General features: G+C 38.8%; 2 protein-coding genes across 2 annotated transcripts; both read left to right on the top strand.

Annotated features, from left to right (window-relative positions):
- Positions 1-159: 159 nt before the first annotated feature.
- Positions 160-14,791, top strand: HTATSF1 (HIV-1 Tat specific factor 1). The gene is made up of 9 exons (XM_054641213.2): positions 160-515; positions 4,071-4,275; positions 4,583-4,630; positions 5,751-5,905; positions 6,927-7,090; positions 8,680-8,779; positions 9,314-9,403; positions 9,885-10,022; positions 10,388-14,791. The coding sequence occupies exons 1-9, from the start codon at positions 339-341 to the stop codon at positions 10,670-10,672; spliced, it is 1,362 nt and encodes a 453-aa protein (XP_054497188.1). The 5' UTR covers positions 160-338; the 3' UTR covers positions 10,673-14,791.
- A 4,986-nt stretch (positions 14,792-19,777) lies between these two features.
- Positions 19,778-25,023, top strand: VGLL1 (vestigial like family member 1). The gene is made up of 4 exons (XM_077185960.1): positions 19,778-19,988; positions 20,574-20,993; positions 23,092-23,151; positions 23,776-25,023. Exons 1-4 carry the CDS (start codon positions 19,778-19,780, stop codon positions 23,814-23,816), a joined length of 732 nt encoding a protein of 243 aa, XP_077042075.1. The 3' UTR covers positions 23,817-25,023.
- Positions 25,024-26,404: the final 1,381 nt, after the last annotated feature.

Genomic DNA, 26,404 nt, shown 5'->3' with positions numbered 1-26,404 from the left:
TGACACCAGGGGCCCATCCCCTGCGTCCGCCCTCCCCAGGAAGGACTTCCCCCTCCCCTTCCCATTGGCTCCGTCGTTCCCCGCATGACCCAACACCGCTCGTTTCATTGGCTACAGCTCAGGGTAAAGGGGCGGGGCGGGCGGAAGGTACGGCGGCGGGTGGGGTATTTCCGGTTTTGTGCGCGCGCCAGGGCCCGGGACGGTCGCTGTCGCCGCGCGAGGTGCGGGGTTGTCCGCGCGCGCTCCCGCCACCGAGAGGGGCGGGGCGAGGCGGGCGTGCCTGCCTCAGACAGCGGCGGAAGGAGCGCTGGTGTTCGAGGCCCAGTGAACGGGGCAGCATGAGCGGCGAGGATGGAAACGAGGAATTCTACCGGCAGCTGCAGCTCCAGCAGCAGTACGAGGCCAAGCCAGCCGAGGGCGAAGGCGAGGGCGAGTCCGACCCCTTTACCTACGTGGACCCGGCGGACGGGGCTGCCTACGAGTGGGACTTGGAGAAGAAGGCCTGGTTCCCCAAGGTAGGTACGGGGGAGCCCCGAGGAAGGGGGAGAAGAAGGAGCGGTTGATGCCGGATCTCGTCGGTACGCAGGTGTCCGCATTCACCCACATCGTGTCTGCTGCGAGTCTCAGCAGCACCAAAACATACCTTTTCAAAGGCAAAACCACGGTGTCGTCTCCGTCCTTGACCGGCTGCGCTGTCGTGAGGAGCTGCGCGTTGGCTATTCGTCTGGGCGGAGAATCTGTAGAGTTGTTCGGGCCTGGGATGAAGTCACGGTTATATTTGTGCATGTTGATCAGAGGTGCCTGGGATGTGCTTAGGTCTCTGTAGCTCACCACTGTAGTCTCACCACAGTAGCTGTGGTGATCTCTTTGTGGGCAGTGTAGAAATTAATTAGTATGTTACGAAGTCTAGATGAAAACAGAGTAGTATTATGTCTCTTTTATTGTTATCTGAGACTTATGTCAAATAAGAGATGTGTTTTTCCATCTCCTCCAGTCTTGGAAGCACATTTGAAAAATAAGTGTATTCATCTTAGTGGCATTCCACAACATGGAAATAGGTTACAGTTTTTAGTTTTTTAAAATTTTGTTAAATGTTTTAACTATGAAATATGGTCTTGCTGTAATAACATGGCTCCTCCAAGGGCGAGTGAACGTAGATTTAATATGTTGAGCCAATCTACTGATTTGCGAGTGAAATAGTAGTTTTCTTATCATGTAGCAGTGAATGAGGGCAATTACTTAATTTAGTATTAAGACTTTTATGGTATCTGCTTGATGGATGTAATGTGCCAGTTCTAGTTTGTGAATTCTAGTTTGTGTTTGACTGTGAATTCATTGCAATCCAGAGAATCTGAGAGTGAAGCCTGTAGTGCCAAGTTTGAATGCGTGTAAACCTAGGAAGGTGTCTGTGGAGCAGATGGCTTATGGAGGGGTAAAAATCTGAAAAATCCAGACTCAGAAAGTGGAGCAGTGGAGAAATAAGTATTTCTGGCTCCCTGTGGGGTGCTATATCCAGTAACTACAGTAATTTGTAAGAGGGTTCTTCTTGTTTTGCTCCCATTTCTTCCCCTTCTTCTTACCTCTCTTTTGAAATGTGTGTCTTCTCAGTAGCATTTTTTGCTTCCTAAGTGTTTTTCTTGTCTGTTCCGTCTTGGAGAGGAGATAGCGTTAAGGGTTGGATAGGTTAAATAGGAGCAGAAAAGTTCATTAGTGAATATGATGTATAGTAGAAGTTGGTGACCTATCCATGACCCACAGTGCTGCACAAAGATTCTTTACCCATACATCATAGAGTTTTTCTGATGATTACTAACAGAATTTTTTATCTAGATAAACTGAGGAGACTGTTGTAACCAGAAGCTGTACTTCTTTCTCCTTGGGCAGTAATGAAATTTTTAATCTGTTTCTTGACAAAAGATACTCTGACTGGTCTAAGTAATTTTTATCTATGGACTGGGATTGCACTGCTGCTCTGCTTTGGGAATACAGTGTCTGCTGAACTTCCACTAAGGCAAATTTCAAAGCAGTGCAAAAAGTGAATGATATTCTCTGCTAGCATTCCCTAGAAAAATTTGCAGACAGTAAATTATTTAATAGAAGCAATTGCAACCTTGTTTATTATTTAATTATTTTAATTTCAATGGTACTGTATAGGTGAATTCCAACTTTTTTAGTGCTTCACAGATATAGCACAAAATAACATGTGAAATTCATCTGCTGCTTGCATCACTTGCTGTGAAAATACAGACATTGGCTGTCATCTGCAAGCACAAGGTATCTGTTCTTCATTTGGTTTTATTCTATTTCTTTCCTTTTCAGTGGCACCAGCAGTTAATTACACGCCCACATGTTCTGTAGTATTGTGTTTCTTTTTCTATAAGCTTAATCACCCTAAACTGCGTGACTGTGTGCGTGTGTAGATAGGACTGATCTCTGTGATGCGCTCCACCAGAACTGGATTGAAGTCCCCAGTAAGTAGTTCTGTGACTGCTTGTTTCTAGTGCCATCAGGCATGACAGGAATTCCAATAAAAGCCTTTATATGTTTATAAACTGCTTGTAAAAAGACATTTTAAGGTAAAGTAGTGGTAATGGCTATATGGTAGGATGATAGTGTTTTATGCAAAAAACATCTTTGTTACAGAGTGGCAAAATTTTACAGTCTGTGGTAGATAATTTGCTAAGAGTAAATGGAGGTTTACACAGAGTGCAGTTCCCCCAGAAGCTGAAAAATAATGCTTTTGTAGGTTTAATCACTAATTTACGAGTAGGTTCTCTGATGAAAATAAATAATGCTGTTCACCAGCAAGTACAGAAGCTTCTTAATTCTCTGGATCTCATCAACTGTGGCACTAAGGATTCACTAAGATAGCTAATGTCAAAGATAATGTACCTGATTAGAGCAGTGTCTTCCTTTTTTCACTAAATGTGGTTGTACTTTGTCTTGATGCTGTGTTACGTCATACCTGTAAGAGCAGCCATTTACATTCTTCATTGAGGTGTGCAGCAAATCTTCTTTAGCCTAAGAGTTATTTTGTGTTCACCTTTAAAGTTATGGGACAGCATGGCATCTTGCATTATTCCTTACAAGCCTGTTACTGTCAATTTTGCATTTCTGATTTGTCATAATGAAATTTTAGAGCTCAAACATCAAGCTTCAAATTACTATGGAATATAAGAGATTACATTTTCATCACTGACACTTGAAATTGCTCTCTTATAATAGCTTAATGGCGCATAGTTTTGTTTCCTTTTGAATACAAATGAAGCAACTGCAGCAAAGGTCAGAGTCAGATAAGATTTTTCAAAGGTTAAGGCTCAGTTTTGAGAAAAAATAATTCAGAGTGTGCAACTTCAGAAATTACTTCATAATGTGGGGATGCTAACAGAAGAAGCTATGATGTATCTCTTTGCCTGGGATTGCCAGTGGCTGGAAGTACTGTGTATAATTTGTGACTTTTTTCTTTTATTTTGATCCCTAAAGCATAGGCATTGGCGAGTCTTATATTTTATCCAAATATAGTCTCTCTGTCTATTTGTACGATATAATGTAAAGCCTATTGCCTTGGAAGCAACGTGTTAACATCTCTAGTTAAGTGTAATATTTACTGCCTCTCAACACAAATATATGACATCTCTGGAAATGATTCCATGAAAAGGCAGATACCTGCAAATGTCAGTCATTCATCATCATATGTGGATAAATTGTTGGCTTACTATCAGTATCACTTTAACACTTCACCATGGCCAGGAGCACTTGATTTCTGTCCTTCAGGCAGATCCAACTCACATGGAAAGCAGAAAGCTTTGTTTGAAAAATGGCAGAACCTGTGAAGTGTTTGTGTAAAAACTACATATGCATATGTATGGAGTTTGTGTTTTGGTCTAGTTCAGGTAATGCCTGAACTGATTGTTCTTGTGTGTGTATGGCTTTGCGAAGATTGTTTTAAAATATTGTTATTTTCTATGTTGCCAGATCAGAAAATGACCATCACCTAACTAACTTTAAAATACAAACCTGTATTTATACTTCTTTGAAATTTTATATTAATTTTCCTAATTTCTTTTCAGATAACAGAAGATTTCCTGGCAACCTATCATGCCAACTATGGTTTCCATGCAGCTGAGACAGATACTTCATCTGCTTCTGGTACAGCCACTGAAAGTAAGCAACCAGTAAGTTCTAAGAAATCAGGAACACAACCATCAGCCAATGAGACAAGACAAAAACAAACAGATCCAAAACAAAAATTGGAAAAAAGGAAGCTAGAGCCAGGTAAGTGACAAAGCACTTCCCTCTGCGTAGGCTATGACCTATATTGTACTGGCGGAAAACTGGCAGTTAATTGTTGTTATCTGGTACAGCAAAGATAAGGTTGTGCTGGTAATTTGCAGAATGGTTCTAAAATTGTGTGGTGCTTCATAAGTATCCTCCTGAATCTGTATATAAAAGGAAAAAAAGCAAGGCATGTTCAGCATTTCTCTGTGAGCAAGAAAAAATTCTCATAAATCTGTTGGAATATAGATGTTTATGCTCCTGTGTTTAATGTATTACCATGACTGAATTAGATTCTTGTATTTAGGGTGGTTTCATGTTGAAGAAGATAGGAACACAAATGTTTATGTGACAGGTAAGAGTGTTTATTTATATATTTTGAGCTAAAGATGGTAAAAGAGACTCATATATGTCTCTAATATTATCTATTCAATCTGTCACTTGCAAGCTGCTTAATGTTATATTCATGACTGAATAATGTCTTTGTGACCTTTAAATTGCAGATATTGGAAAGAAGTAGAATGGACAGATTCCATGCTTTTATCTGTTAAATGGGGTATTCTCTGAGCTGTGTCAGCCAAGTCACTAATTTGTTATTCTATAGGAAAAACATTTTCTGCAGGCTTTTAAGGGATAGGATAATGACAAGTTTATGATGAGACAGCGGATCAACTATATGCATCACTTAATCTATAATTTTTATTTGCTCTAATAAATAATTATTAGGTAAGAAGGAGTAAACAGTAAAAAATGTTGGGAAGAGAATGAGAAAATAATGTGAAAGCTCACATGAAATTATCTGTGCACTTATTTATTACAGTGTTTTTCTACTTCTTTTGGATGGTGGGGTGCTTTCTTTAGATGCATATACTTAGGTACACTTCGTGGTTGTGAACAGTCACAGGAGTGCACATACTTGCATTTTCACAATCATTTTCAAAAAGATTCAAAAATCTTCATGCAGGCCAAACTAGCATAGGACATCCACATAATTTCCTCATCTGCTTTGGTTTTTTCTTATCCTCAATTCAGAGTTCAGTTCTTAAAATCTTTATACGTTATCAGCTACTCTTTTTATTGAGTTTTTGAGTGAAGAAAACATTTGTCTGTTTATAGGTTGTGTTCTTATGGGGTTTTTTTTGTCTCTGATACCTAGAAGTGCAGTGGGACTTCAAGCTTGGGCAGGAGGGTTACATTTGCAGAGGTCTTTGTGTCCGCTGCAGTGTGGATGATGTGTGACAAGAAATCTCTAGGTGTGCATATTAGGGAGCACAGAGTACAAGGATTTGCAGAATACTAGTATGAAGTAATGCTTAGAAGGTAAGGCCCACGGGCAGTGGTTTCTTGCAGTGTATGTAAATTGTTGTCCTTTTTGATATCTTTAGTTTAAATAAATGCTACAGGAAGATTTGTTCTAATGAGGCTTTTTTAAAAATAGACCATACTTAAGCCTTCTGTTTGAATTTATTTTGCAGGTTTACCTCCAGACATTACAAAAGATGAATTTGTACAAGTCATGTCAAAATGTGGTATCATCATGCGAGATCCTCAGACAGAAGAACACAAGATCAAACTGTACAAAGATAAGGAAGGAAATCTTAAAGGAGATGGCCTCTGTTGTTATCTGAAGGTCAGGGTGCACTGAAATGAAGTTTTCCATCACGCTGAGGGCACATATGGCCATTATTTCAGAACCACATTCAGAAGACTTGAAAATGTAAAGCACAGTTTGGAATATAGGTGTCTGGTTTAAAGATTTACACAGAAATGCCCATTAAGCTCATTTGTTTCCTCTTACCCAACCTCATCCTCGGCCTGGAAATGGCCATAATACCTGCTGAACATGTCTCTACATGCTTCTGTCTTGGGTGCCAGAGATGATGGACTGAAATGGGAGGATTTTCACCTTTTACTTTGAAAATATGCCACTGTGTAACCAAAAATAGAGAAATAATGAGCCAGGAAGAAACATACTGTAGTCCTGTACTTAAAACTTTTAATTGAGAACTGGCTTGGTTCAAAACTGTGCTTTCATTCTTTATTAAGCCTTAAAAGTTTAGGCCGCAGTACTATTTCCTTATGTGTTGCGCTTGTGAATAGTTCGGAAAGTTGGTGATTGCAAGTGCAGCCGGCTTTAGCTCTGCAAGAAGCACAAGGCAGTACTAAATCAAATGGCTTGTAGTCTGTGCTATTTTTGCAATTGTAGTAGTTAGGACCATGGAGTGCACAAGCATAAACGCTGTCCTCACTCTAAAGGACTTTTAGGAAAACATTAAAAATTACTTAAGAGTCTCAACATCTGCTGTTCTTGGAAAAGTGATACAAGTTTTATAGGAAATCAATTCCCTGAAACCTTTTTATTCTTGCTTTTAAGTTCATCAGCTTGCTTAGATATTGCAGATTCATGTCTATGACGTATTTGAATGAAATATGCAGCTGGTTTTGGAACTATTAATCAATTACAACAGGAGTGAAGAAATACTGGGTTTTGATCAAGAAAACAGTGCCAGCTGTGTGTCAGAAGACAGCATTATGGTTTTCAGTGACAGGGACTTGATTCTTAGCACAGTATACTTAATGACATCTTATTGGAATACAGTTTGATTTTGCCATGTGCTTTAAAGTTTGTACTGTGCTTTATCTTCAAATAGAGAGAATCAGTTCAACTTGCTTTGAGGCTTCTGGATGAAGCAGAAATCCGAGGCTATAAATTGCACGTGGAAGTTGCAAAGTTCCAACTGAAGGGGGAGTATGATGCAAGCAAAAAGAAGAAGAAATGTAAAGACTACAAGAAGAAGTTGTCACAACAGCAGAAGTTTGTATTTTTTATTTCAGTAAAATATTGCTTGACTTCTAAGTGCTATTAGTAAAGCGATGCTTTCTTTGAAATACAGTGCTAAGTTTTGCAAAGGTTAAAGTCTTGTCTGACAGTGAAATAGCTTAACTACTGCACATTTGAAAGGGGCTAACTCCTAAATTAAGTGTTTATAAAATGAACTTCTTGGCGATTCATGCATTAAATTAATACACAGGGAGCAATGATGCCTTCAGATGTAGAAGAAAATAGTACAACTCTGGGGAAGTAAGACTCTCTTCCTCTTCGGTGGATGAGAGTGTGCAAGTCCTGCCACAGTATCTGGGCTTACTGTTGGAAGGTCATAACATTCTGGCTGCTTACATATATTTAGTGTCATACTGCAGTAGTTGCAAAGGGCAAGAAATGCCTGCTGTTAGGAGCAAATACTAAATTATCTCTGTAGGTTTCCCCAGACGTCTCTCTCTGTTATAAAATACACTGGGTTTTGAGTTGTACCTTGATTCATTTTGTCTCTTAAAAATTGTTCTGCCTCTTGGAACCAAGAAGATGCAGATTAAAGAAGAAAAAACTTTGAATATTTTTGGTATTTCAGTGAAAGCAACATTCACTAAGCATTGTAAATAGTAATGCAGAAATAGTTAAGGGGAGCAAGGCTACTTGATATCTTATCAATTAAAGCCAGAAATATATCTGCCCCAAAAATACACTGATGATTCCTGCTGTAAGAAGTCTCCAGTGTGTAGGCAGGTGTATGAAAATTATGAATTAGCATTTGACAGCAATTTCTGTGAATAAAAGGACTGTGTTCCTTTTGAGTTGAATTTACTGGTATAACTACTCTCATTGGAAATCCAAGTTTTCTTCAGCTGAAGTAGCAGGTACAAGAAGAAACTTAAGATTTCCCCACCCCAGTGTATGATCTTGAGATTTAAAAGTGTAAGTAAACATGTGGGGGTTTTTGTAATAGGATATGAAGTAGGCATTTCTACAAGAAGTAAGGTTTGCTGTGAGAAGGCAAAGTCCTAGATGTGCTGGATTTGCAGCACGTGTTCTATGTGACTAGGTTGTGTTAGTGGCTCTATACCGGGGAACAAAATACATCTTCTGGTAATACCAGTGTAAGAGTTGATGTGTTCTTACATGTTCTTTTAAATAAAAACAGTTAGATTTTACCTAGGGGAATAGTGGATCTCCTTTTTTCCAGAGTAAGTTAGAAAAAAATGGTAAAATACTGACATTTTAATTGCACTTGAAAATAGCTGGTTCCTTTATCTGAGTTGATATTAGGAAGGAATTAATACTTCATAAATATTTTCTCAGTGTTTTAAAAAATACTTTACTTTCAAAAATTATTTGTATTCCTTCTATGAGCCTTTAAGTACCTTAAAATCTCAAATGCTTTGTAGCAGTAGTAAACCTGGGTAGTTCCTGTATTTTTTAGAAGAATAACTTAACTCTTTGTGTCAAAATATATGTTAATATAGCGCAAGAAATGCGGAATTAATGATTTTTTTTTTTCAACAAATACTTGTAGAAACTGAAGAGAGCCGCAGCAATATCTTCTTACTGTTGCTTCATTTCATTAGACAGCTGGATTGGAGGCCGGAGAAGAAAGATGGGGCAACTCGAATGAGGCATGAACGCATCGTCATTATCAGGAATATGTTTCACCCCAAGGACTTTGAGGTAGGAAGATGCAGTTTGCTTCTGTAGATTGTTCTGTTAGAAGTTAACATGTCTGAACTTTCTGCCATACAAATTGTAGCAAAATTCTAAGCGGATGAAAACAAAATTAAGCAAAATTAAATTGCTGTTTGGGAAGGATGTTCTCCTGTGCCAAACATCTGCTTTCAATTCATTCATCTCTCTCCAAAAGCAAGGGGAAAATGTTGATAAGAATGTATTTTTCAAGTTGGGGTTTTTCACTGTCTGAAAAACCTATATAACTGACAATACTCTTTTCTGGGATGGAAAGAGGAGTAAACAACAGTAATAGTTAGAATGGAGAAATGAGCACAGAATAGCTTTATTTACAAGTAGTATTTATTAAATGCAAATGAGAGCTGTCTGCCAACTCCTAAGTAGCTTTGAAAATGTAGCATAATAGCACTTCATTTATGGACTTTTAACAGATCGACATGTGTACCACATGCTGATGGATCTAAAATAGAGCTGAGGGAAGTGAATGCTTGTCTTTAAAGCTGTGTAATTGCTTTGTAGGAGGATCCTCTAGTGCTAAATGAGATAAGAGAAGATCTGCGGACAGAGTGTGAAAAGTTTGGTCAAGTAAAGAAGGTTCTCATATTTGATGTAGGTATTTTTATATGTTGTGTTGGCAGAATTGATGTAATGTGCAAAGGGGCAAAACGTTTAGGCTGCTGTAAATATGAGTGGAGCATTCATTTGGGTGTGTTTACTTTGTGGAAACTTGACTTAATCTTTCAGTACTTTAAAACTTTTAGGACCTAATGTCTAAGCACACTCCTTCAGCCTGTGTGAAGGCAGCTAGCTCTTCCTAGGAGCTTGGATATATGTTACAAGTTTGAAAGTGTATGGGTACATTATTTGTAGCTAAGCTAGCTGAAATAACTTTTGTTTTGTGTTCAAAAATTGTGTTGTGTGTGTGCCAGTAGAACAACGTATGGAAACTTGAAAACTGAACTTTTCAAACATGATTATGTATGATCAGAATGGAGCTATATCCTGATTGAATCTCTAAGACAATATAAAGGGTATTGGAATGAATGCATTAGTTAGAATATTATTAAATGCAAGTTGCCTGTCCTTACAGAGGCACCCTGATGGCGTCGCTTCTGTGTCATTTAAAGAAGCAACAGAAGCTGATTTGTGCAAGCTGACTCTAAATGGAAGGTGGTTTGGTGGCCGTCAGCTCAGTGCTGAAACATGGGATGGTGTAACGGATTATCAGGTAGCTTTTTGTGGTTCCATTTTATCCAATGTGTCTTCCAAACAGTAAACCTCCTTGAATTCTAGGAGTCCTTGGCATTCCTGTCCCCATACCCTTCCCCTGCCTGCGTTACCTTGCTTCTCTTCAAAAGCTGTAGAATGTCTCCAAAAATCATTCTCAATTACTCAACTTAGCAAAAAATTAGAGGACCTGTTTGAGTACTGAAGATGTCAACTTAGAAGATTAGCCACTGGATATACAGATCATTAGTTCACAGTCAGCATTGAGATATTTCTGTAATATAAATATTTGTTTATTTTCATCTGTGTAAATACTCATTTTGACAAGTGTGACTCTAATGATGTGTATAAACACTTCTTTAACAGGTGGAGGAGACTGCAAGAGAAAGGGAAGAAAGGCTCAAGGTGTGGGAGTCATTTTTAGGGGATCCTGATGCAAAGGAGCAGCAAACTACATCTGATTCACATTCTGCATCAAGTAGTGTTAAACTGCCCGAAGGGAAACAGCCTCCAGCGGTTAATGACACACCTAAGGAGGATGCAAATGAGGAAACTCATAAGAGGGAGAATAATGGTGGGGGTATTAATGAAGATGGAGCTCCATCCACAGACAGCAGCCTTGCAGGCAGTGATGGTGAAGCTGATACATAACGTCTTTAATGCTTTATGAAAGCATGATTTTTAGGGTGATGTTTGAGTGTATCCCTTTCTTCAGGGTGACTTCAGGCAATATTCATATGAATATAGGTATCATTAGAATGTCATCAACTGTATGCTTTGAAGTTTTCATTTAATGGGGGTCTAAAAGTTTGTATTAATTGGCTGTTCAGGTGAAGTTACTCAAGTTTTCAAGAGCACAGTAAAACTCATCAGGCTTCTTTTGTTCTAACTATGCTTGTCAGTGTTTCATGATGTGAGTATGAAATATGTTCCAGCCCTTAGGTTTATGTAACTATATGTAACTTATGTAATGCGAAGCTTTTACAAGATTTGTGGATTGTACTGTTAATTTTTCTGTTAAGTTCCCTTGGATCTCAGTATTTAAATAACTTGTGTCCTGGTATGTTGGATAATTTTATGGAACATGTGCCATGATCCAGATAGGGTGAATGCATTGGATTTGTTGCTATGTATTGGGTGGCAGATGAGTAGTCTCAGGTCATAAGCTTAAAGAAAGTGGTAGACACTGTTGCCACAGCAACCCTAAGGCAAATTGAGTGAAGAGAGGTTATTAAATCAGAGCATTCAGCAAATGAAGTTTTCCTTCCCCTGTTTAGATCTTCTGTTGATATTAGAGAGTGGAATTGTCTCAAGGAGACTAGCAGTGCATGAACACACATATTCTGGGACATAGAATTCTGGGACATATTGTTTTTACACTCTCATGGTCTGTATGTAGTAGGTATCAAAACAGGCTTTTGATTTTTTGGTGGCTTTATTAGTTCTTGCTTTTATATTAGAGTAAGGGTTTTTTGTAAACTTCATTAGCATGTTGAATGTGAGTTCTCCTCGACATTTTCATTTAGCTCTGTATGCTCTTCACAGTGGGGAGGATTTTCTATCTTTCATAAAATTTAAATGCTTTGGCAGCTCGAACTGCAGTTTATTGTGCAAAAGTTAGAGTACTTTAAAATATGCTTTCAAATAATGCTCTTATATGGAAAAAGCAAGTGGTACTCCTCTTCAAAATATTTCCAAAAGCAAGGACTTAGAATATCTTCTAACTTAAGATATTTTAGTAAGTGGCAGACTTTCAAAAATAACTGGGGGAAACTGTTTTGGGCATAGTCATTCTTAATTTAGAATTCCACTGTTTTGATAAGTACGGATAGAAGAACATGGATTTAGGCACTAAACAATTCAAAATTTATAGCATACTGTTTATATGGGTGATCACCAGTACATATTTGCAAGGAGAATCCTTTTAACTTTTTAAATTCATATTGGATTGCAAGAAACTATAGATGCTGTGTTTCCATCATGAGGTAATCAGAATACTCTGAAAATGTTATTTTCAAACCTTGTGCTCTGAGATTACCATACAGATTTTTTTCCTGAATTCTGGGTGGTTTTCTAAGTTTATTTTGTTGGAGTTTTTTTAATATATAGTCAGTATGTGTGGGTGGCTATGCCAACAAGAGCATCTAAGTTAACACTGCCATTGTGGTTATAAGTCACTTCTTTTGTGACAAAAATAGCTGTCATAATTAAATTTAGGGCTTAAAAGTCCAGGGGCTCATCATATGCTGATATGACAAATTTCCCATTTTGAATTGCATTATAAAGAAGAGATGTAGCTCTTGCTAGCTAAAAAAAGTCAATTTTCTCATCTTTCCAAGTGTGTGGATTGTGTGTTTCAGTAAAGCAGGTGTTTGAAGAATTCAGGGAATCTGGAACACTGCCTGGTTAGTAGCTGCACATAGTGGTGTATTCAGGCACATTCCTGGGTTGTGTTGGTTCTGCCTTAGTTATTTTTATTGGTAATAAGCACCACAGACCTTTGAGAGCTGGAAGCGTTTGCATATGAGGAGTGTAGTTTAGTGTGGTGAGTATTGCTTTCAGTGCTCCTTTTTTCTTCCAGCTTCTGGACTTCAGGCTTTAGATGTCTTTCTCTTGTGTTTTGTTTGCCTTTTTTTTTAAGGGAGCCCAGTTGTAACACTACACTGTTAAATCACTTGTTTTACAGTGGAATTACACCTGATACAAGGAAACTTGTGGAAATATGTGTAAAACTTGTAAAGTTCTATGAAGTTTTATCATGGTATCAGATATGGAGAACAAGGTTAATATTAATATTTGAAATAAGATGTTGAAAAATAAGGAATTGCTGTATGTGCTGTATGTTCCTCTCTCCAATTGATGTGCAAATTTGACTGGCTTGGTGTGGAAGTTCAATGTGCTCTTAGTCCTTTCACCTTCTCCTTTAGACCTCACACTAAAGTAGAGCACCAACAAAGACTGAGACCAAATGCTTTACTGGCTTTCCTATTAACTAGGATTCTTAAGTAATAAAAGCTCTTTTTCCATGCAAATATGTTGTTCTCAAGTGTGGAATTATACTCAAACTTGTATTTTCCTTTTGTCTACCTCCATTTTCCCCAGTAAAATGTAAAAATATATTTTTATAAACTATTCATTAAGTTATTGAGGCATTTAGTAGTCCAAGGAGAGGTTAATGCAGCTGTGACTCTTTTCAGCAGATTTTCATTAAAACCAAATTCTTTGGATATTTTCCTTTTTGAAATTATTTATGAAGTTATTTTGAATTTATGAAATTTGTATAAATCAGTCTGAACAAAAATCAAGAATTTTCACAGAAGTTAAAGTTGCTATTTTGAACTATGATTATGAAATTCTTAGAGTATAGAGCAGTAATGTTTAATGAGAAATTTTAACAAATTTGAACAAGCGGAGTTCCTTTTTAAACTTACATATTTTTTCTTAGTAATCAGCATCATACATAAATTTGTAAGAAATTAAAACCCTAAAGGAATTCTCACTTTATTTTTTCTTTAATTAAAAGTGTTTCCTGTTTACTTTCCTTGCTCATTAGAAGTGAAACAACAACTGTTTTGCTCAGTTTCTAAGGTTATTCTTTTAGGTCCCATTCCAGTGTTCAAGTGTACTGCATGTTGCTCCATCCCTGTGCTTTTGGTGAGAGGTTCATTTTAAGAGAATCTGTCTCCTTTCCTCTGTATATGATAGAAACAATAACTAGCAGCAGACTGAAACAATTTGTAGATAATTATTTTTGCTCAGTTTTGAACTAGAGGAATAGATGTTTCTACCAATTTTCAGTGTAATAATATGGATGTAAAGCCACTTAAATACAATATGACAGAGTATTAACTAATCCTTCACCATAATTTGGCAGAATCACTTTCTGAACCATCCAAAATAATTGCTGAGCTTCAGGATAAATTGGTAGTTTGCTTTAAAATCAAATGCTGTTCAGTGGTTTGCAGGAAGGAGATTTTATGGAGTTACAGGTATTCACCAGACATGACATGGCTGGAGGAGCATGGCCAAGGTAGACACCTGGAGACAAAAAGCCTCAAAATAAAAGGCTTTTTAGAAGGTTTTCTCTTTTTTTGCAGGTTCTCAAATGTTCGTATACTGGTGTAAAGAGAGAATTAGTTTCATTTTGCATCAAAATGTTTATCTGTTTCTCCTGCTGGCTTTTTAAAATTTTAAAATTGAATTTCAGTCCCTTGTATAGCTTAGGTTTTGTATAAGGATTGCAATTCACTTAAAGTCTTTAATATGCTAAATGCAGTGCATTTTAGCTAAAACACATCCTACACATTATTCAGTTAAGGTTAACCTATTAACAGTTAAAAATAATTATCTTCATTCACTTCAGAAAATTGAAGGTGTTGGATGCTTCATAGAAACCCAAACTTGTCTTTCATCAATATTCATACCTGGAATTCTTGAAACTAAACCAAACCGAATTTGAAAAAAAAAATGTATTCCTATGGATTTTATTTGGATTTTTAAATTCTTATTTTTATTTCTGCATTTGCGAAAACATACTGCAGTATGGTAAATGAATTCTGTGAGTTGTGTATTTGTGTTGATTTGACTTGTGTGTATTGTAGTGCTCGTTGTAGCTTGACATCTTACTGTCAGAATACTCTGAAAGTTCTGTAAAATATTTATAGAATTATGAAATCTTTTGCAGCAAGCTGTTTTCTTGCTCATTCTGTAATATGAAAAGTATATTGTTAGATTAAACTTTTCAGTAAGTAAACTCAGATTTTTTTCTGACAGGTGATTTTTCTTTCAATAAATTAATCATTTTCATTTATCCTTTAAAAAAGCAACATTACAAAGCAAAGTGCTATTTGAATAATGTCTAGACTTGTGACAGCATCTGAGAATACCCTTTGTTTGATTTGTTTCTTAAAGGGGTTGTGTTTTATACTACCTTTTTAATAAACAAACTCATGAACAGAACAAGTCTCTGCTGATTAGTTTCAAGGTAACGTATTTGTCTTTTTTTCCTCAGTAAAAGATACCATAGCATTTGGTGTACAAGAGCTTCAGTTTATAAGCCACATATGTTAATGTGCCAGAGCTTCCAGCTGGACCCAGTAGACAAGTTGCTGGAACTGTAAGTGGGAATATGGTATTTGTTCCCTATTTATGGATTTGGTCTCAGCCTTCTTCCTGGCTTGGGATATTAATGGACCTGCATGGAGAGAAAAGGAGCAGGAGGGATCACTGCAGACACTGTAGTTAAAATGGAGATTGTGAAGAAGTTTTTAATAAGGACAAGTAGAATTTTAATTTTTATTCTCAAAGATTTTTAATTTTTTTTTTGTTTTGACACTTTGAATGCTTCAAAAGCACTGGAAATCAGTCGTTCAATTTCTGTACTGAAGAATAGGGATGAAAATCCCATTTTACCTGGTAGTTCTTTCTAGGAGCTTTAAACTGATGCCATCTTAACCTGAGGAGAGCTTTAACTGTCAGCACGAGAGGAAGATCTCAAATAAGGTCTTGAAAAGCTTTAGCAGAAGGAAATCTCTGCCGTATGAGACAGTTTAGAAAAGGGAGTCAGAGAAAGAGCAGTGGAGATGTTGAAGACTCTTGCCCTGCTGGTGGACTGGAATCCAGTCTGTCTCACAATGAAAACGTGTTTGCGCAAACAGTGTGTCAATAAAAGACTAAGCACTGTCACGGGAACTCTCCTAGCCTGGTAGTTAAGTTGTTCTGGGAAGGGCAGAGGGTGGATTCATACGTATTTAGGCAGAGGGAATTGGATTGTGTTCTCCAGCTTTCTGGGTGAGTAAACAAACTCCTAAGCTACTCTATAAAAGACATAATGCCACCAGTTTGGTGACTAGTTCCTCAGTGTGTTTTTTCCAGCTGAGACTGGCAAGTTTGACCCTGTTTCAGCATTTCTGGAATGGTTGAAATTTGCTAATTTTGGAAAACTTGGTACAAAAAAACCCTCTTTCCTGCAACAGCCCTTACAGAACAAGAATGATTTTTTTTTTCTTCCCTGTAGTTACTAAAACATCCAGCAAAGAAAAGTGAGAAAATTGATTATGCAGTTTATCTGGATTGGAAACAGGTCTTTTTCTCATATGTGTTTGTTGTTACCAATTTAAGAGTGAATATTCTGTAACATAGGAAAAATCCTTTATCATCCTGGGCAAGTTTGGTTTATTGCCATATCTCATTTATCACCCTACTCCAAACTTTTTCAAAGTCCACAGTATCTTCTTTATTGTATACACATTGTCATTAAAAAAAAAAAAAAAACAAACAAACCTAAACCTACTTACAATCCTATTTTCCTCATTCCTGAAACCTCCTAACCTGGTTGACTCGTTGGAGTGCATTTCATGCATTCTTAGCAGATAGGCTGAAGGAAACGCCTCGTTCAGTGCAGCTGGAGGCTAGAAAGTGTGGGGAGTTCATGAACGTGGCTTGTCTTCTGCTGCAGTCGCTGCAGTGCACACAGAGCTGGCCAGGCCCAGGAAGGATCCCGACCTGCTGGACACAACATGAGTGTCCCTCATCTGGAAAATCTGACTGACAGTGAGTTAAGGTAGGACAATTCACTGACTTCCTCAAATGTTCCCTTATTTGAGGAATAAGTTGATGACAGGGAATGCCTGCTTGTTAAATTGTGGTTTAATACTTGAGAAGTGGGAGTTTTTTGTTTTTAAAACGGTTTTGAGCTACATGAAATCAAGAATGAGGAGTTCCCTGTCAGATACTCCAGTGCTGCTAAATTAGTACTGCTGGCAAGTGTGGGGAATGTGGAAAATATTGTAAAGTATTAGGTCTTGTGGTGAGCTGTCAACAGCCACCACTCTTTAAGCCTGTGTTGACCATGGATCCTTGTCCACTTGAAGGAGAAATAGCTTGGACAAATACTAGCACTATTTTGCCCTTATTAACCCATTCTAAGAGGAGCGAGATATGAGCTGAGTCCATTTCATCCTGAGTTCCACTCTATTTTGCCAATGGTTTGTGTCAGTCACAAGCTGGAAGGATTTCTGCTTTTTGCAGCCTTGTGCTGGGTGATGGAATAATAGGAAGTTCAGGTAGTGAAGACTATAGTGCTACAAATTCAGGTCCTGTCTCCTGGGACGTTAGAATCCTTATGCCCATATGATCACTGAGAGGACTGAGATGTAACCTAGGTTATACCTAGCCTTCCTTTGCCTACTTGTTGGAAAGTGCAAGAGATTTTTAAGGGAAACACTGGAAAAAAAAAAAGAGATAAATGACCTTTTTTCCCTTAAAATACTTTATTTTTCCAGTATTTTAACCGGTCACAATCACACAAGCTGCTGCGCACAAATAAATGATGCTAAAGGAGCCCAGAATAAATGTCAGGAGCTAGTTAAGCATGTTAATAAAGTGGTACAAAGACATAATGCCTTGTACTGAGTGAAGAATGGGAAAAGTGATCCTCTGGGCCAGCACTAATGCTTCCTAAATTGTATGTTGATGTGTAGTGCTGATGCAGAGTAGGAAAAGCTGCTTTGCTTATTGCTGTCAAGATGACTTCTTGTCCTTTCTCAGGCCATCTGGTTGCTCATGTCTTTGCCAGTTCTTGGATTGGAATTTTCAATGGCAAGTGTTGGCCCCTGGCTGAGCAATCGTAAAGTTCCTTAACCCAAATTGCAGGATGCTTTCTAAAACAAGGCTGGGAAATAACAGCATCTCTTCCTGTGCTCAAAGTCCTTCCAGTTGTGTGGCTGGGTTGTGCTAGTTCCTGCTTCCCCTCATGGGCCTTGGAAAGGTGCCTGTAAATTGGGAGGAAGTGTTTCTTTAAGTTTTCTATGTCTGAGAAAGCTGGGTTGTTGAAGTTGTGAAAGATTGTCTTCTGAATCAGTGACCTTGCAGTCCTGCTCCCACTGCTGTGTTTAGGTGAATCTAGGAGGATGGGATAAAGCAATAGAAATTTTAAAATAAGGACTAAGGAGCTCCTGAGTTTGGATATGAGTTAGCAGTTGGTGACAGGAGATTTGGGCTGGCTGAGCAAGTGACCATGAGTCAGGGAGAATTGAACAGAGCACATGCTGGTGGGAGATGGAGGTAAACAAGCAAAACTAAATATGGAAGCAAATGATAAACAAGGACAAGAAGTTTTTAGGTGAAGGCTTAAGCATCCGAATGGGGATAGATTATGGCTTGACAGCCTTAATCCTCATGTTTCCTAATACTTTCTGAATACTTGTCTTGCAGCCTGAGCAGTTTTTTTCATGTGCAAGAAAATTCTGAGAAACCATTTGAAGGCAGACTTCACAGGCACTTCAGGGTATCCTTTGAGACACAGATGAGTGTGGTGTTTATTGGGAAGTTTCTGAGGATTAGGGGATGTATGACTAGGAAAGAAATCAGATTAATGCATTGAACTGGGTTAAGCAGTGGTGTGTATTACAGAGTTAGTTGGATGGAAACACATATCTAATGATTCATGAGGTTTTATGCAGTATGGATGGCTATTGGCTAAAGGTTGCCCTGATCTCTGAAAAATAACAGCCTTCCTTTTGCTACTGAGGTAAATCAATTACACTCTGCGGTGTCACGACCTGACAATGAGACTGGAAAACTGAATAGAAACAACAGGCACTTCACTGCATTTGTAGACTGAGTCTAAATATGATTTTGATTAGAGCAGGACTTGTGAGCTCTGGCTGGGAAGTTGCTCCCTTGTGACCAGAAACTGTACAAATGCATGAAAATGATACTTCTCCAGGGCAAGTAGTGACATTCCTTGTCCTACTCTTACCATACCTGGCAGCAGAGATGTTTAAAGAGAATAAAAAAGAGCCTTATAGTCTTCTGTTGACTTCCTGCAAACTATTTTAGTGGAGTTCCTGCCTTAAATCTGTTGTCTTACCTTAAATTCTGGATTGTCAACCTTAAATTCTGGTTGACCCACAGTGTGTGTTTTACAGCCTTGCTCCAAAATTTTAAGCAGCTGGCAGAACCACCATGTTCCTAGGTAAATTGTTTCAAACAAGAAAAGTTTATTTGTTTTGTTGTTGTTTTGTGGTGGCTTTTTACTTGAATTGGCCATGATTTGGATTTCCAATAATTTAATCAGAATGTCGTTTTCCAACAGGTGAAGCAACTAATTACTCTTAGAAGTCTTTTTGTTTTGGAGATCTGTGCTGACAGTGATTGAGGTACTTCAGACTTTACCTTATCTAAAAATTATTAATTTCAGCTCTAATGTAGTATAGTGGGGTTTGGGGTTTTTGTTGCTCCTCTTTTGTTGTTTTTTTTTTTTTTTTTTCACTTTGTCATTATTTTTTGAACAACACAAAAACCTAAATTGGACAAAGCATTTTGATAACTTCACCCCCCAACTTCATTCAGGGATAGTGCCACCTCTGAATTATTTTTTAAGTGTTTCAGTTCTTCCAGAGGGCACATTCGTACAGTACTACTTCCTAAGCCCAGACTTACAAAGTCAGGGTGAGAAATGAAAGCTGGTGGGTAGATATGCCCATTCTGCCCAAGTAGTTCATTTTAGAAGTATCTAATAGGAAAATCAGTAAAGAAGAGGTGCATGGAAAAAGCAGAAAAACAGAGAATCTATTCCTACTAATAAGTGTTCTTCTGGCCCCTACCATTTTTGGGAGGAAGCTGGGCTCACCACTCACTAGGCACTTGAAGTTGAATATTGTCTCTTTGACCTGTCTGGTTTTCTTGGTTTGTGTTTTTGGGTTTTGTTGGTTTTCTTTTTTTCTTTTTTGCAGGGACTGTTGGTCATTGAAAATGGAAGAAACGAGGAAGCTTTCCCCAAAGCTGAGTAAAAGCAAAGAGCCTGTGAAAACAGAATGGGAATCTCAGAGCGTGGTGTTCACCTATTTCCAAGGGGACATTAACAGCATGGTAGATGAACATTTTTCTAGAGCTCTCAGCAATGTCAAGAATCCCCAAGACCTGAGCACAAAGCACAGGGGTGAGACTGTTGTCCTGAAAAACGGTGAGCTCCTTTCCCTGTGTGGGCCTGGTGTTGGATGGGATGACTGGCTTTTACTAAGGAATTTAAGATCCCTTGAGCTTAAATTTGAAATTGTGTGCAAACAGAAAGCAAGAGAATCATACTTGTAAAGCCCTAGGCTATGTAGCTGGGAATTCCTGGGTAAATCCCTGTGATTGGTGGAATGATTCCTAAGCTTTCCATGGGCCTGTTGGCAGGACTAGGTCATCATTTTCCAGCCAAGTGTCCCCATCACTGCTGAATGCAATAAGTGCATTATGGCTTGTCATCTTCACAAAAATATATTTGTCTAAGCTTGCAGCTGTCAAAAACCTGCCTAAGTTGGTGGTTGTGTAGTACACATACTACAGTAGAAATACTTAGTAGAAAGATTGATGGTGGTGGTTTAATCTGCTTTTATTATGAATTTGTGGTTGATTTTTAAGATAAGCAGCACTAAAGTGATTTTGTGTTTCTGTAAAAATGAATATGCAATCTGGTAGCATTCCCTTAGAAGTCTGCTGGAATTTGCCTTGGGAAAAAAGTAAGAACTGATGAGACTTCAGATGCTTTTTTTCTCTTTTTAAGTAGACAGCATGTCTCCCCATCAGTGGAATTTCTCTTCGCATTGCTACAAACCATATCCATCATCTTCTTCAACAAGCATGGCAACTTCTGCTCTGAATTTTTCTGCTGCTGGTGTGGTAGGCCAGTGCCAGCCATCGCCTCTGCGGAGTCGTCCAGCTCAACCTGCAGATTTATGGCCCTTCCCTCCAACTGGGACTCCCAGTGTCACTGGTTCGGTGTATCCTCACACCCTCCCTGACCTGCATGCAGCCGATGAGCTGATCTCTGACAGGAAATACAGTTCTCTTCTTGGCCTTCTGCAACAGGAAAGGTGCTTAACATCCATGCAAGAATGCACCATGAAGCAACACTCAAGTTCTGCTTGTATGACTGGACCTGCGAGGTTACAAAATATGAGTCAAAGTTCAGCTCCTGGGGGAGGTAAGAAAATACTATCACTTTATTCTTTGATGACATCTGATGTAAAGTGACAGAATAATGCCATCTGTTCCTAAGCTTTTCAAGCCGGATCCAACTTCTGGCAAACTCACAGAAATCTTTTACAGTAAATAACCCTGGTATGTACTGTGGTACTTGGAATCAATTAGCCATATAGTATGCGTTAATCAAAAAATGTGCAAAAAAAATGTGCCTACTCACACAATATTTCACCTCTGGCTTACATTGGAGAGACATTTTAAGTGACTAGAAGCATTATTCATAGTGCTATCTTAATCTCTAATAAGCATAGGTATTAGGTGTGGTGTATACCAGATGCTCCCTCATTGGGACCAGAAAGGAGTGGCCAGGAAAGATCCCTGAGCAGCCTCTCTCACTTTGCAGGCTGTTAATTATGGTCTGAGTATAGGGTGGGAAACTGCAGCCCTTACCAGCATGGCCAGGGGTTTTTCTCCCTCCCAGTCTCTGTCTGTAGCTGGAATGGTGAGGGTACAGGGGCTGGTGGACCAGCCTTGCCTTGTCCCCTGGCTAAGAGCTCCTTGCCATGAGGTGCTGCTGCCCTGCCTGCCGAAGGCTCTGTCTGCTCTCTGCAGATTTCCCAGAGCTAATGCAATTCACACAGTGATGATTGTTGCTTATTATCGACAATTACTAGGAATCCCAATCCGAAGTACTACAAGTGCACAGCAGAAAGAAGTTCAGCCTGAAGTTCATTTATGTCCCCACAGCATCTAGATTTGCTGGATAAAATGTTCTCTTGTGAGTAATTCTGCCTTTGAGAAGGTCTCTGGGCCAAAGTGCTGATGCCTGTTGGGGTACATCTGCATTGCTGTTCCTGGGCATTCCCTAGTCAGGCAACTTGACACTGGTCTGCAAGGAAAAGGGTTGTGAAATTGTTTAGGGAGTCTGCTGGAAAAATACAGTGAGTCCTTCCTGGTTCTTCTAATCAAAAAACATCGGGCATGTGAAGAAGCAATCTTGAGGCTTAGGTTTTGAAAAATAAGCAGCTGTGAAATACTTCCTGGTTACCAAGTTTCGAAACTGCATCAACAGGAATTTGGCAGAATGTGGGCTAAAGACTGCCTGCAGATACAAGCAGGAGTTTATCTACAGTTCCTCTTTTGAGGATAGAACAGATCTATGTTGTTATGAGGACCCTGACCGTAAGTGTTTTGCTAACTCATTACTGCTAGAATGTCTAATGCCTGTCTGTTCATGTTAAAGGGAGAGTGTCTGTGTCTTCAGCTGGAATGCAAACTGTCTGCTTGTGGTATATGAGCAGAGGTTTTCTGTATGTGTTGCATAGGCACTCACCCTAGACTTTGTGTAGGTAGTGAATGAGAGTTTAATTTCTTTAAAGACACTGTCTGAACTGGGATCTCATTTAAGAACAAGCTAAGGTGCCCTCTTCCCCCAAGGGGGAAATGCAAGCCTATCAAGGCTTGGGAGCCCCAGGAACTGACTCCTTCAGAAAAAGAGCTATTTCATTAAATTAGTCTTGTGTTGATAACAGGGAAGCACTACTAACAACAGTGGACTTTTTTTCCCAAAAATTCCAAAAGAAAATGAGTGAGGAAAAAATTGAAAAAGAATTTAAACAGCCCAGTATTCTCCAGCCATTACCAATTAAAGCTGTTTCTTTCAGGATGTATACAGGGCCTTTCTGAATATTCAGGAGCCTCTAAGCACCACACATGTAATGCCATCCTTGTGATTATTAAACAACACAACAAGGATCAATAAGAAATGGCTGATCCATGTTGATAGGGAGTCTTTGGCAAATCCCTAGGATGTGTACATTTAGTTCAGCTGTAGGAGTCCTTGTTTCCTGGCTCTATCTGTTAAATATACTTCTTCTTGCTCTGTGTCATGTTTAAGAACAGCTGATATTTATATTTATGGAAGTGTATGTTGCTGTGCCAGACAGCACAGAGCTCCCCAGCACCTGTGCTATAGGCTGGGCTGCAAAAGCACAAGGTTTCTTTAGTAACTGTGGTCTACTTTTAGCTCTGTGCTGAATCTCTGCTCATCGACAGTAGTTTTTGTTTTTTGTTTTTTTGTTTTTTTTTTTTTTTTTAAGAGAGGAAAGAAAGCTCTTACCAAGGCTCAGAAAATCCCGGTGTAAGCCATGCCACTGCAGGTGAGTAAAGAAACCAGCAAGTTTAGAACAAATCAGACAGCAGTCTTGCTTATGCATGTAGTATTGAAGATCTTCCTTGTTTGCTTTTGTATTTCAAAAGCTCATTTTCTCCCCAGATAGAACCACCACCTCCCATAACTACATTAACAAAGAAGAAAAAAACCCACTACATTATATTAAAATGAGATACATGGGGATTTTTTACCCCATTCACCTTAGTTTTTGTGCTTATACCTTCAGGCTGCCATTTCACAATGCCTGTTTTGCACTCGCTGTCCAAGTTTCAGATCCCAGAAAGATAGAACAGCCCTTGCTTTATACCTCAAGCATGCATGTGGTAGCACTGCTGCAGTTTGCACCAACAAACCCACCATACTGCTGGGCTCTAAGAAATTACTCCCAAAGCATTCAGACTTTCTTAGTTTTGTTAGTCTCTTGGTACAACCAACCGTTGGTGGTTCTTTGATGTGCAATGTTTTGGGCATACTTTGAATAGGTCATTCTGGTTGTTCTAGTAAGGGCTCTTTTGCACCAATCCCAAAGGTGCGATTTTATTTGCGCAACATCTTAAGAGATTGCAAGGACTGTGCTGTTTGACTGTCCTGATGCTGCTGTGTCTTTCAGGTATTCAGATTCATGACAGAAGACGAGATTTGTACTTCTAGCAACTGAATGTTTCTACTTTATTCTGAAAGAGAAAGTTATTTCTGTGAACTTTTATTATTTGCAACTGTGAATCAAGAAGAAATGAACAGCAGCTATCCTGTGTTTTTTCTCTCAGCTGGAAGAATACATTTACTATTTACTGTACTATTTACTGTTTGGGGAATGACAAAATAATCCTTTTCTATATAGTAACTTCTATACAATAATTTCTAATGTTTGAGGTATTAACCTGGGCAATATGTTTGTTGTGGCCATATATTGTCTATTTAAGACTTTTCATGTAGCCCTCTTCAAAGGACTCCTGCCCCTTTTAATCTTTCTGTGTTTATTAATTTACCACCTCCTGATAAGAAGTGCAATTCTTATCAATGCAGTTGATAACCCGTAAATGCAGGGATGCAGTTAGCATAATTTCAATGCTGCAACTTCTTAGCTTGATTTGATATCTCCATATTGTTTAAAAAAGTCTTAGGCCACTGGCAAGAGACTTCAACCACAGGCCAGCAAAGCACATTATTTATGCTGCGAAAGTGCTGCAATTTATGACCATACTTGCAATTCCTAGGGATACTCTTCAGAAGGTATATAATATACTTATGCCTGAAGGCTCTGTTTTGTCCTCTCACTAATGTATCATCATCCTCTAGAAAGCAGTGAATTCATAGTAGCTCTGAGAGGAAACCTTGATTCTCATTGGGTGCAATTAAAATACCATTCAGCAAAAATCTGCAGGTAGGAGTGTTCTATTTTCCCAGCCTCTCTGCAGATGTAAGAGATTCCTTTTGTAAATAAGCTCTGTGGGTTTATATTTTCCTTCTCCACTGGTTATACATTAATATAATATAATAGAGCATGATCAGCTTTTTCTGACAGCTCTATGTAGTTGCTGAAGGCAATTTGACCTTTGAGATGGCAGAGCTTGTGATTTTTATAGAACAAATCATGAACTGGTATAAATGTTTATGACTGTTATATCAGATATCTCTGCTGCCACAGCTCCAGTTATAACATCTTTTGTGTAATTTTATAAATAATATGAGTTTAGTAACATCAGGAGTTTATGGTACTAATTCACAAACTGAGATTTTTTTAAAGGATTTATTTTTTTTAATTTTACAAGTTTGCTCTAGCAATTACATGTTATACCTCAATCTGAGATCACAAGGGGAACTGTTTTAATTAAAACTAATAAAAGATACACCAATGTCCTGTCTCGCTATAGATAAGCACTGAAAAAAACCCCCACTCCTTTTTAATATTTCTACAAAAAATCCCTTTCTTCTCTTTTAAGTTTAAAAATATTTATCCAAGTAGTTTTGTTATCCCAACTCACTTAATAACCTAATTTTTAAGGCTACATGATAATATAATTTGACTTCCTCTATGAGCCATAGCAAAGATTTCCTACCTGTATTGTGTAAATCTGTCATACTGGCATGTGCTATAATTCTATTGAATTATAATTCTATTAATTAAAAATATTATTTTTTTTTCCTCCCTCTTCCATCCCTTCCAAAGGAAAATGCTTATTTAATTTCCCTGCAAGGTCTGAAAAGATAGTCTATTTAAATGGTCTTAAATGTAGTGCTTCCCTGCGGGGGCTGGGAATATTCAAGATTACTTATAAAACCCTTGTTTCTGGTGAATCAGACAAATGGGGTTGGACAGTGTGGGGGGGAAAACTCTTGTTTTTAAATGCATGTCCCTTATTGCAAGAACAGGGAGGCATCAATGGCTCTGCCTTGACAGGGTCATGCTGAGCCATTGCTGCAAGGTTTGTGTCCTCATTTTCCAGCTGTCTGGCAGACCTGGGGAAGGGAACAAGTGTCCAAATAGCCCAAAGGTCCCTGGGACCCCTTGCCAGTGCAGGCTCCACACCTGGCACACAGGTGCTTGCTCGCTTCCCTGGCCTTTAGAGGAATGAGGATGGAATAGAGGGCTGTGGCCCAGACGCTCTGCCACTCTGGCATTTTGTCTTACACCATCACAGCACCATGCACCAGTGTGCCCGGGTTTATGGCATCTCACTGCTCTTCTGCAATAAACGTAGTTAACCCATCACTGCAATTTGCCTTTAATGATTTAGTATAAGAGAGTTTTGAACATTTCACAGCAATTTCCTACATCAGGTAGGCTTTTCTTTATACATGTATAGATTAAAACAATATAGATACACATATAGGCTCCTCTAGAATATTGTTTGTCCGGAGTGGAGTGTTTCTTGCATTCAGGATGTTCAAGCCCAGGATGTTGCTGTGTTCCTGTGCTGCCCTGCTGCTGTCATGCTCTAATGACTGTCTTCACTCCCATTCAGCATGTATTCTCCTTGCTGGCCAGGACTTGGCAACTGGGATGCTGCATCCAGCAGCTGCCATCTGGTGTAGCATCCCATGAACTCTCCTCCCTTGGTCAATGCCCAAGCCCTCAGCCTTGGAAACATTAGCCACTTACCATAGAGTCATCCCTCCCAAAGGGAAAAACAGTCTCCCCCCATGGACTTGGTGTCCCCACTTCCTCGGGTTTCTCCTTCCCTGTCACTGGCTTGGCATCCCAGGTGGCCACCCCCCTACCCCTGGAGGCCAGGCCC

The sequence above is a fragment of the Agelaius phoeniceus genome, chromosome 14 (assembly GCF_051311805.1).
Source record: "Agelaius phoeniceus isolate bAgePho1 chromosome 14, bAgePho1.hap1, whole genome shotgun sequence".
NCBI lineage: Eukaryota > Metazoa > Chordata > Aves > Passeriformes > Icteridae > Agelaius > Agelaius phoeniceus.
This window is presented reverse-complemented; position numbering and strand designations above follow the sequence as displayed.

Excerpts from the sequence above, each read along its gene's own strand:
- HTATSF1 (XM_054641213.2), top strand. The coding sequence starts at position 339 with ATGAGCGGCGAGGATGGAAACGAGGAATTCTACCGGCAGCTGCAGCTC. Across the intron at positions 4,276-4,582 it reads AAAAAGGAAGCTAGAGCCAG|GGTGGTTTCATGTTGAAGAA; the intron begins GTAAGTGACAAA and ends TCTTGTATTTAG. Across the intron at positions 8,780-9,313 it reads TTCACCCCAAGGACTTTGAG|GAGGATCCTCTAGTGCTAAA; the intron begins GTAGGAAGATGC and ends ATTGCTTTGTAG.
- VGLL1 (XM_077185960.1), top strand. The coding sequence starts at position 19,778 with ATGGAAGAAACGAGGAAGCTTTCCCCAAAGCTGAGTAAAAGCAAAGAG. Across the intron at positions 20,994-23,091 it reads AAGTTCAGCTCCTGGGGGAG|AGAGGAAAGAAAGCTCTTAC; the intron begins GTAAGAAAATAC and ends TTTTTTTTTAAG. Across the intron at positions 23,152-23,775 it reads TGTAAGCCATGCCACTGCAG|GTATTCAGATTCATGACAGA; the intron begins GTGAGTAAAGAA and ends TGTGTCTTTCAG.